The sequence below is a fragment of the Podarcis pityusensis genome (assembly GCF_964106645.2).
Source record: "Podarcis pityusensis genome assembly, chromosome: Z".
NCBI classification, from domain to species: domain Eukaryota; kingdom Metazoa; phylum Chordata; class Lepidosauria; order Squamata; family Lacertidae; genus Podarcis; species Podarcis pityusensis.
Window position 1 is genome coordinate 5,723,657 of NC_138044.1, and position 12,113 is coordinate 5,735,769.

The window sequence follows — 12,113 nt, forward strand, 5'->3', positions numbered from 1 at the left end:
GATCCCATTAAAGATGCTGTGCAATTAAAACAAAATACTTGTGTTAAGAGGTCAAGAAACTGCTTGTGTGTAAACAGGGCAAGACGAATGGCAGTGAGGATGGGGGCCTCTCACATTTCAGCAAGGAGCATATTCTGCAACACCCGCATTACCAGTGAAGAAGCTGATAAGCATCATGCCTTTGTAAGGCTAACTAGGGCCTATTTGTTGATCTTAACGCCCTTACTGGACAACAAAGAGAACACCTTGCATTTAGGTAGCCTAGCCACTGCATATTTTGTTGTACAACAACTCCCATCATCCCTGACCATTGGCTAAGCTGCCTGGGGTGATGGGACGTGCAGTCCAACTACATCCTGGGACCCAGAGTTTGTTTATTTATTTCATAAAAATGATATACTGCTTGATTATAAAAAAGAAAAGAAAAAAAGGTAAAGCAAAAAATTCACAACCCTACTTTAAAACATACGGAAGTTAAATTACTGAAAAGGATTAAAATCACCTCAACTTTCTAAGCATCTGGGTAGGCTTGTTTAAACAAGAATGTTTTTAGCAGGCACCAAAAAGAGAACACTGAAGGTGGCTTCTTGATCTCAATAGTCAAGAAGTTCCAAAGTTGTAGTCACTGCCATACTAAACAATCAGGTTCTTACCAATGTGGAACTGGCATTATGTGACACCTGTAGTAGTGCCAATTTCACTGGTTGATCCAGTCATGTGGGCACATGTGGGGTAAGGCAGCCTTGTAGAGAACACTTTGGAGAACACTTTGCTGGAGAATAACCCCTTGAACATACTGAGTTATTATGCACAAGAATGCAGTCTCCAAGGAAGAGACAGAGACATTGTGCCTTGAAGATCAAATGCACATCAGTGCACATGCATGAACATCAAGGCCTCATGTCACACACAGTCTGCCATTCCATTTGCTGTAGCTTTTGAGGTTTGTTTCCCCACTGCTGATGTGCTGTTATAAGGACAAATATGCATTTTTATGAAACTCTCAATCTGTCTATCTTTATGAAACATCTTTAGCTGAAAGCACAAACTTTCTCTTTGTTTTCCAATGAACACAGTCAGGCTAGCATATACAGAAGGCAGAATGACAGCCTTCAGCAATGGAAAGTGTTTGGGTGTGAGTTCCTGAATACTTTTGGATGAACGCAAGTGGAAACTGTAGGCAAATATCCTATTGATAATTTAAAAACAAGCACTGAAACCGCTCTTCTTTGCCCCTGTTTTTCTCTTTCCTTTCTTCCCTCCCCACCTTTCCTCTCCTCCCTCTTTCCCCTCCCTACACAGGACTCCACAGAATGGAGCAAGAATGAGAGGAAAAAGGCAGACAGAAAAGCATGAACTGGAGGCTTGCTGAGTTCCTCTACTTCCTCTTTATATGGGACCATATAACAGTACAGCCCTCCCACCAGCAACCCGCTGCGACCAACCAACATGTCTCCAAGGAATTTGATTGGCTTATTTCAGACAGAGGGCCCTTCCACCACTCGCGGAGCTACTTATCCTTTGTGGAAAGACATCGTCAGGGATTTACAACCCGGTATAAAATATACAGGTAAGGAGGAATCTTTTGTTTGGGGGTGCTTTCCATTAAACCAATAGCTTCCCTTTGATGTCTTTTGAATGGTACATGGATGATAAAGGTAAAGGTAAAGGGACCCCTGACCATTAGGTCCAGTCGTGGCTGACTCTGGGGTTGCGGCGCTCATCTCGCTTTATTGGCCGAGGGAGACGGCTTCTGGGTCATGTGGCCAGGATGACTAAGCCACTAATGGCGAATCAGAGCTGCGCACGGAAACGCCATTTACCTTCCCGCCAGAGCAGTTCCTACTTATTTACTTGCACTTTGATGTGCTTTCAAACTGCTAGGTTAGCAGGAGCAGGGACCGAGAAACGGGAGCTCACCCCGTCGCAGGGATTCGAACCCGCAGCTGCAAACTAGAGGACGGGTGGTGCCTGACTTGTGAAAAGGAGCTCAGAATTGCTGAATATGACTGGCAGCATGGCAGCTGCAAAAATGGGTAATGCAGTCTTTAGCTGCATTGATAGGGCTGTAGTTTCCCAGTTGTGAGAAGTGAGAGTTCCATCCCCCGCCACGCTCACTATTCTTGAAGGACTGTCACATGAGGCTTGTTTGTGTGTTGCACTGAACACAGGAACAAGCTGTCTCTACACCATAGCTGCTAATTTTTCCCTTATCTTGCGAGGAATCCTATTTGGAATAAGGGAAAAGGAAAACGTTTACAGCTATTCTCTACACATGTGAAAGAGTGGACACTTGTTGATTTGCACAGCTCCTCTATTGTGTACAGATTCAGAAACTGTATATTCATTGAAGGATACATGTGGATTATGGTAGAAGCGTGTATCTTGACTCTCTGTGTACATGGATACATGGACTGTACACTTGTAGCATCTGAACACCTCTATAGAAGAGGACAAAGACATTTGGACGGCAGGGGGTTGGAACAGATGAACCTTGGGGTTCATTCTAACCCCACAATTCTTTGATTCTAAGTGCTCTGCTGCCCTAAAGGAGAGAATTAGATCAAATTCAGAATTGCAGATTTCTATTGGATCAGCTGGAAAAACTGGCCATAGAAGTGGTTGGCAAGGAGAGAGGACTTTTGTGCAAAGAGAGCCCCCCCCCAAAAAAAAATCTTGCTTTAGTAAAGGCTCCCAGGGTGGGTGGGTGTGAGTTAAACCAGAGCCTCTGGTGATGTGGTTTTAGTCTACTATTGCTGTTTTGGTTTTTTTATTAAACTCTTTTATGATTTTGCTTTATGATACTCTTCCCATCCCATTTACTGCTGATTGTTTACTTTTATTGTTAGGGTTAGTTTTAATTTTGTTGAGATATAAATTGGAAGCCACCTCAAACTTTGCTAGGTGTAAGTGGTCAAATAAGCAAATAAGTAAGCCATCAAAGCAAGTAAATAAATAACCATGCAACCCCAGGTCAAAATATGTCAATGGACAAGGCAAATGAGGCTATAGAATCACTTTCTATTCATTGGTTTATAATGTTATATTTTATGGAGAACTTGGGGCCTTGAACCTTGTGTCAAGACACAGAGAATGGAAGAGGATTGCTTTCAGAAGGCATGGTACATTCATGGGAGTTGGTGTTAGTTCCATGCTGTTTTGGGTGATATGAAATATTTGTTATGCCAGTGATGTGGGGTCTGAATTATGATGCCCCTCCCTGCAATTATTTCTCTGTGTATTGAATTCCTTCATAATGGAAGGAATTTGAAGCTTTTTAGTTTAGAGAAAAAGCAGGTAAGAGGGGCATGAAAGAAGTGTATAAAATTATTCATTGTGTGGAGACAGTGTATAGGAAAAAGTCCCCCCTTCCCCTCTCATAATACAAGAGATTCTTACTTGTGTAAGAATGCAAATACCTATTTCAACAGTTTTTAAAAATCACCACCTGTGCATAGCTTACCTTTAGAAGTTTTTAGAGACAAGGTTGTATAACCTAGAACAACTATGATATTCAAAGATGCTTAGGTAGATGTGGATCATCTCCCATCTCTGTTTCCCTTTTAACAAAGAAATCACTTGTAAACAAGAAAAAAAAGTAAAGTTTACTCACATATAAGTCTTGCCAGGATTAGGGATGCAAAACAGTGAGGCAATAGTTCTTATAGTTACAATAGTCCAATTCAAAGTGATGTGTAACTCTGTGGAGAAGACCCTACAGGCAATCTATCCCATTAAAGGTAAGAAGAGTGTGCTGTGATTAGGGTTGGGCAATGTTGGGTTTGCAACATCGTGATGTATCACTAACCAAACATCGCAGTTTGGCGATAAACCATGATGTTGAAAGCAACTGCATCAGCCCCTGCCAGCAAGGCACTGGGGTGAAAGTGCCTCAGCTCTCACTGCTGGAGCTGAGGCACTTTCACCCCAGCGCCTTGTGGGCTGGGGCCAGTGCATCTCAGCTGGGGGTGTGTGTGTGTGGAAAAGCTCCTGTCCCCAGCTGAGTGAGCCCTGGTGTTCTTGCCACTCGCACACGAGTGCAAAAACAAACCCCTGTGTTGCAATGAGAACCAATCACAGAAATATAGACACAACATGTAGGCTAATAACTGTTAAAGCATATGTAATAAAATGATGATATTATTCAAAAAGTAGAAATAAATCTATTAGAATTCATCTATACAATGTAACAGACTAGTGGCGCAGAACGTTAAGCCATGTGTTCAAGATAGGCGTCAAAGGTCAGTCTCACAATGGTTATGCAAAGGTTTCAACAGAAGGTCTCAAAAGTAGAGTTTTCTCAATAGTTTTTCAAAAGTTTCAATGGAAGACGTCCCAAAAGTCTCAAGGACAGTGTTTCCAGAATGATACTACAGTTGTACCTCAGGTTACATACGCTTCAGGTTACATACGCTTCAGGTTAAAGACTCCGCAAACCCAGAAATAGTGTTTCAGGTTAAGAACATTGCTTCAGGATGAAAACAGAAATCGGGCTCCGGTGGCGCGGCAGCAGCAGGAGGCCCCATTAGCTAAAGTGGTGCTTCAGGTTAAGAACAGTTTCAGGTTAAGTACGGACCTCCAGAACGAATTAAGTACTTAATCTGAGGTACCACTGTACTGTTTGTGATAGTTTTCTTCAGCTGAAAATACACGAGTGGCAGGGACGGTGGGGCTCCTTCCTGAGGCTCCCTCTGCTTTTGCTGGCTTGGGGGGGTGGGGGTGGGCGTGAGCAACCTCGCTCGCTCACCCCACCCCACTCCCTGAAGACAGACGAAGCATTGCCTTTGTCCATGCAGGTGCACTGGCTCTTTCCTCCTGGGGTGGTCATTCACCCTGGGTAGAAAGACACAGCCCACCCTCCCGGGGTGAAGTCCACAAGGCAGGGTGGCCTGACGTTGTTGGTGCACCGCCTGGCTAAGCCTCACCCCCCCCCCCCGTGGCAAGGCTGAAGCAAGGCTGAAGGCCTGCCTCAGCCGCAGCTGCCTTGCTGGGGTTGGGGAGTCTAATGGAACTCGCACCCACAGCTGTCCCCCCTCAAGGGAGAAGTGTGACAGAGTCTGCGCCTTCCCAGCTGAGCAGCCAGGACTCTCTCAGCCGAGGAGGAGGAACACCTCAATGGAGCCCCCACCCCAGCGCTGGCTCGTGTGAGCTGGTGGCAGGTTGAGGGCTCTGTAAAACCACTTGGCTGAGGTGAGGGCAATGGTGCCCCCCTCAGCCAAGCTGTTTAAAGAGGCAGAGGGAGGAACAAACTATATCAGCACCTCACTGATGTAGCTTGTTTCTCCTGCCAGTATGAGAACAGATGATGGTGGCTTCAACTCAGTGGTATATCCACTGAAACCGCTGCCTTCTGAGTCCCCTTGCCTCCAGCACCCGGCTACAGCTTGTTTCTCCCTTGGCGCTGGTAGAAGAGGGACTCAGAAAGAAGTTTCACCCATGATATACCACTGAGTGAAACTGTCATCACAGTCTGCCCCTCGTACTGGTCCTGGGTGATATGTTGATATATCGCCCAGGCCTAGCTGCGACAGGAAGATGATTACTGTATTTTTTGTACCATAACACTCACTTTTTTCCTCCTAAAAAGTAAGGGGAAATGTCTGTGTGTGTTATGGAGGGAATGCCTACGGGTGGCATGCCTACGGATTTTCCTCCTCTAAAAACTACGTGTGTGTTATGGTCGAGTGCGTGTTATACAGCAAAAAATACGGTAAGTTTTCTATTTTTCCTCCTTCTGCCATAAAGGTTTAGAGGATATAACATCAGACAGTCCCTTGTCTGTAATTCTCTAGCAACCATGCATTTGCGATTTTGGCTTCAGATTCTCCCACAATTTTGACAAAGCATATAAGTGAATTGTAGAATTTGCTCCCAGAATGTAGTAACAACCCTCAAATTGAAGGGATTTAAAAGAGGATTCAACAAATTCATAGAATATAAACTTATCAGTTGCTGGCTACATTCTCCCTCCATTGCTGGAGGCAGAATGGCCCTGCAGAAGAGTTTGTTTGTTTATTTTATTTATTTCATAAAATTTATACACTGCTTGATCATTTCTTTTTAAAAAAGGGTTTACAAAAGATAAAACGGTAAAATAAAGGAAAAAATTGCAAATGTACCGGTACTTTCAAACATGCGAAAGTTAAGAATAGTAAAACTGATTAAAATCACCTCAGTTTCTTAGCATCTTGGTAAAAGGTGAAGGTAAAGGGTAAAGGGACCCCTGACCATTAGGTCCAGTTGTGACTGACTGGGGTTGCAGTGCTCATCTCGCTTTATTGGCTGAGGTAGCCGGCGTACAGCTTCCGGGTCATGTGGCCAACATGACTAAGCCGCTTCTGGCGAACCAGAGCAGCACATGGAAACGCCGTTTACCTTCCCGGCGGAGTGGTACCTATTTATCTACTTGCACTTTGACGTGCTTTCAAACTGCTAGGTTGGCAGGAGCAGGGACTGAGCAATTGGAGCTCACTCCGTTGCGAGGATTCGAACCGCCGACCTTCTGATCGGCAAGCCCAAGAGGCTCAGTGGTTTAACCCACAGTGCCACCTCCGTCTGGGTAGGCTTGTCTAAACAAGAAGGTTTTTAGCAAGTGCCAAAAAGAGTACATTGAAGGCCCCTGCTTGATCTCAGTAGGCAGGGAATTGTTGGTGTGGAGAGTGCTGTTGCACTCAGGTCCTGCTTGTGAACTTCCCATAGGCATCTAGTTGGCCACTGGGAACAAAGTCCTGAACAAGATGGGCCTTTGACCTGATCAAGCAAGCTCTTATTAGGCTCTTCTACATGGGGATAACCCTACCCTCCAGAAAATTACGCTGAAATGGCAGGATTGCTATGTCTCCTCTTAATCTTTCCTCTTGTTTTAACACACCCAGTTTTTTTAAACCAACCTTCTTAGGACTTGGTTTCTAGGCCCTCCTCATCCTGGTTGTCCACCTCTGAACATGCTCCAGTTTGTCTATGTATTTTTCTTAAAAGGTGGCACCCGGAACTGGACACAACGTTCTAGAGGGTGGAAGTTGTGGAATCTTAGTGATAGCAAGCTCTGCCTTTGACTGCATTGTGGAAGTGAACGTGAATATTCCCCTTGCCGGTCACGTACAAAGATGGTAATGGACGCCTTCATTTGGAGAGGAAATTGCAGAGTAGGAATTTTTATTATAAATAAATGGAAAAAATTAAAAAATCAACAACATGCACAGAGGCTACATAACTCTAAATATAGATGAAGCAAACATTTGTGGGCTCCATCTGGAAAGATTATTTCCTCTTATAATTGGCTGACTAAATAACTGTTAGGGTTGGTTTAGTTATAATTATTTCTTTAAAGGTTCCCCCCCTCCATGGTTAAAATTGCTTATTTCACAGTAAAAATGTGCCATTTCATGGTACATTGATCAAAAAAAAAGGGGGGGGAAGGAAAATAAGAAAGACATTCTTGTGGGTAAATGGAATACATTTATTAATATCAGAAAACAGTTCTGTCATACTTTCCCATATTTATGACGGATGTTCATGCACTAAATTGACATGTTTTGTGAGTTACAAATATTACTGGAAAGAGGTGTAAATGATTTTTATGGGTGGAAAATGAATGCTTGCCACAAGATGTTAGAAACAGCCCAGCTGGATCAGAACAAAGACCTATTATTACCACCACCACCACATTTGCTGGATGCTGCATAAGATAGGTTCTCTGGGCATTTAGCCAAATCAGTCACAGTGTACCTGCCACTTATGTGAGGTCCACATGCAAAGGCAAAACCTTGCAAAGTCAGGAGCCCCTGAAACCACCACTGCCGGTTGCAAGAGGGACCCTGAGACCCTGGGGCCTTCCCATACCTTCCCAGACCCCCGGTAAGCGAGGAGGTGCCTTCCTTACTGGCCTCTAGGAGGATTCTAGTGCTGTCACGCCTCCTTCCAAAAGTCTGTTAAAGAAGGTGCTGCCATGCTTACTTGGCCTTGGGAAGCTGACACAATGGCTCTGGGACACTGTCAGAACTCTCTCGCTCTCTTCCCAGAGTCTGGTAAGGGAGGAAAACCTGCACAAGTGGGGTATAAAGTAGTAAATGGAGAGCAGGGAGTGGTAGGTTTCCTGGCTTTCCATCAGAAATTCAGCAGGCACTTCACTTTAAATAATTTTATTAATTGTTATTCTATGTTATATATATTACACAGGAAAAATACAGGAAAAGGCATACATTCAATTAAAGTTCCCCCCTGTCCCCACCGTAACAGCCCCAACTATATCCCGTTGTATTAGATTTAACAAAATATAACCTTACTTCAATAGCTGATGACTTAAAAAGTGTTGTTTCACAGGTTTCCTTGTGTTTTGTGTAGTTTGTAGATGAAGTGAAAGTGGAAAACGTCTTTGCAGATTATTGTGTTGTCTTCTTTTCTTGTACTTTTTTGTCAACTTTTCCATCAAGATTAAATCCCAAAAATAAGTGTATCAGACTTCATATATGTTCAGTGTCCTCCAGTGCCTAGCAACAGCAAAACATGTTGCAGTTACAAGATGCAGAATTAAGTCTCTGTTCCTAAGTTCTTGTGCTTCATCTGCAAATATTGAAAGTAGTGCCATTTTGGGATTTATTTATTTTTTTAAAAAAAATGTTTTACAGGTGATTTTTAAAATGTTTTTTTTTAGAGTGTGTGTGTGTGTGTGAGTGTGTGTGTGTGTGTTGTACACCAATGTGATATGTGTTTTAATATTGTAACCTGCCCATGGTTCTTAGGATGAAGGGCAGGTAATTAATACAGCAATGATAGTATTGTGGCTACCCAGCCGTGTAGCATTAGCTACCCAGCCCTGCTGCCGACGTGACCCTATCCCATCCCGCTTCCTCTGAGGCCAGGAGAGGAGCACCAGGCCAGGCACTGTGGGAGCCCCTGCCAGGGTGCCTGCTTCACATCCCCTCAAAAATCCATGCCCTGGCCCATGGCCCCACTGGCACCACCCACGCTATGCCCCTGGGTCTCCCCATAGGCTTCTGGTTGGCCACTGTGAGAACATGAGAACATGTTGGCCACTGTGAGAACATGAGAACATGAGAACATGAGAACTGTCTGTTTTCATGGACACCCCATGGGATGTTGGCAAAACTGCAGAAAGGCAAGCAGGTCATTCTGAGGGATTTTAATCTGAGACCTTTCACATATAAGGCATGCTATGTACCATTGAGATACACTTCTTCCAGAAAGAATGGATGTTGCAGCACCAAAGGGAACTTTGAACAGGATGTGGACAGGCTGCTAGGACGAGTGAAACCAACCACCTGTCTCCTTGATCCTTGCCCATCCTGGCTTTGTGGGGTGGTGAATGCTTCTCTCTGTGAGGGAGCCTTCCCAGACCCACTGAAAGAGGCGGTTATTAAACCGCTTCTTAAAAAACAATCTATAGATGCGGCCAATATGGCCAGGTATCACCCAGTCTCAAATCTTCCATTCTTGGGCAAGGTGATTGAGCGAGTGGTTGTTGAACAACTCCAGGCATGCCTGGAGGATGTGGACCACTTGGATCCCTTTCAGTCAGGATTCAGGCCTCATCATGGTAATGAAACTGCCTTGGTCACAATGGTCGATGATCTCTGGCGGGCTAGGGACAAAGGTGAAATCTGTTTCCTAGTTCTGCTGGATCTCTCAGCAGCTTTTGATACCATCGACCATAACATCCTTCTGGACCATCTAGAGGGGCAGGGAGCTGGGGGCACTGTTATACAGTGGTTCCGCTCCTTCCTCCTGGACCATATTCAGAAATTGGTGGTGGGGGATGAGTGTTCAGACCCTTGGACTCTCACTTGTGGGGTGCCTCAGGGTTCTGTCCTCTCCCCCATGCTTTTCAACATCTACATGCAGCCGCTGGGAGAGATCATCAGGGGGTTGGGGCTGGGTGTTCATCAATATGCGGATGATACCCAGCTCTACCTCTCTTTCATATCAGAACCAGTGAAGGCAGTGAAGGTCCTGTGTGAGTGTCCGGAGGCCGTTGGAGGATGGATGGTGGCTAACAGATTGAGGTTGAATTCTGACAAGACAGAAGTACTGTTTTGGGGAGACAGAAGGCGGGCAGCTGTGGAGGACTCTCTGTCCTAAATGGGGCAACTGTGCCCCTGAAGGACCAGGTGAGCAGCCTGGGAGTCATTTTGGACTCGTAGCTGTCCATGGAGGCTCAGGTCAATTTTGTGTCCAGGGCAGCTGTTTACCAGCTTCATCTTGTATGCAGACTGAGACCCTATCTGCTCCCGGATTGCCTTGCCAGAGTGGTGCATGCTCTGGTTATCTCTTGTTTGAACTACTGCAATGCGCTCTATTTGGGGCTGCCTTTGAAGGTGACCCGGAAACTACAACTAATCCAGAAAGCGGCAGCTAGACTGGTGACTGGGAGCGGCCACCGAGACCACATAACACCGGTCTTGAAAGACCTACATTGGCTCCCAGTATGTTTCCAAGCACAATTCAAAGTGTTGGTGCTGACCTTTAAAGCCCTAAACGGCCGCGGCCCAGTATATCTGAAGGAGCATCTCCACCCCCATTGTTCTACCCGGACACTGAGGTCCAGTGCCAAGGGCCTTCTGGCAGTTCCCTCACTGTGAGAAACCAAGTTACAAGGAACCAGTCAGAGGGCCTTCTCGCTAGTGGCACCCGCCCTGTGGAACGCCTTCCCACTAGATGTCAAAGAAAACAACAACTAACAGACTTTTAGAAGACATCTGAAGGCAGCCCTGTTTATGGAAGCTTTTCATGTTTGATGGATTACTGTATTTTAATATTTTGTTGGAAGCCACCCAGAGCGGCTGGGGAAGTTCAGCCAGATGGGTGGGGTATAAATAATAAATTATTATTATGATATTCTGGTGAAAAACTTTCTCCCATAAGGACTGGGGCTGAATGGACCCTTTTTGAGCCCTTGCTTCCAGACCAGTTCCTTAGGGTCTACCTTCTTTGTTGGAGAACTGCAGGCTCTTTAACAGCCATTGCTCCGGCCTGAAGATGGTTGCTTAATCCTTTGATCCAAGGCATGGGCATAACGAAGGGGGGGCAGGGGGTAGCTCCCTCCCATCAGTGAAAATCAATAAAAATTGCAGGTTCTGCCCCCCTCCAAAAGCCTGCTCTCCCTAACAAAAACCCTGGTTACACCCATGTTCCAAGGTCTCCCACACATGGTGTTCTCCCTACACCATTGGAATAGTGAGGTGTGGGAGACACTCAGTTCCTTGGAACCAGAGGAAGATACCTGTGAGGGTCATGGCTTGGGACTCTCAGATCTGGTTCAGTGGATGCCTGCCTGCCAGCCAGCATCAGATTTAATGGGTTGTTGATCTCATTAGGCTCAGCGCCAAGAACCCAATCCAACTGATCTGAAGGTGGCATTGTAGCCTTTGACAGTGTCCCAGTCCTTGCTAGACTCCAGGGTCTTGATACATAATAAAAACCAGGAAGCTGTCGTGGTCCCAGCCCAGGAACCCTCAGGCAAGGATGAAATGGATCCACTCCTTAATCTTATAATTAAACGCTGTGGCACCAGAGTAATATGAACCCTGAGGAGATGCATCTTCTGTCAGCGTTTTGATGACTGGTCCACAAACTCCTTGAGGATCAGGACAGTCCTGAGTAATGTTCCTCATGGCATTCCCCACAGATCAAGTTTCTACTGCTAGAAAATGACCCTTTAACTGGGCAGATGGGAGTGGAGCTTCCATCTTGATTCCCTAGAGCCTAGACCAAACCACAAAGCTCTGTCAGTTGCTCCATGACACTGCTTAGACATTGATTTGATCCCTGCATTGCAGGGAGTTGGGCTAGATTACCTTTCAGGTCCTGTGCTACTCTACAATTCTATGACTCCATGCCCATTTTAAATTAATGTGTCAACTGTATGGCTTCTGACAACCCTTGCAAGGCTGCCTCAGTCCTTGTACAAGGTCCTAAAATCTCCTTGCATTTCATCCCCTCTTTTCCGTAATCCAGGGCCTGCAATTTTCATCCTGCCTGGGCCTTCACTTTTCTTTGGCGGTGGACATCACCATGACCCTGAACAGAAGTCTCTAGCTAACTGCAGTTTCCAAACAGGGAAACTATAGTTACCATATTTGGAACAAGGCAGGATC

At 45.4% G+C, this 12,113-nt stretch overlaps 1 protein-coding gene across 2 annotated transcripts in view; it reads left to right on the top strand.

The window, feature by feature from the left end:
- The window catches only part of BRINP1 (BMP/retinoic acid inducible neural specific 1), a 109,706-nt gene that overhangs the window by 35,505 nt on the left and 62,088 nt on the right, over positions 1-12,113 (top strand). For both annotated transcript variants that reach the window (XM_080990884.1, XM_080990885.1), the window contains exon 2: positions 1,303-1,570. In XM_080990884.1, coding sequence (XP_080847010.1) covers positions 1,353-1,570 — 218 coding nt within the window. In that variant the 5' untranslated portion in view covers positions 1,303-1,352. The remainder of the gene's footprint in view (positions 1-1,302; positions 1,571-12,113) is intronic.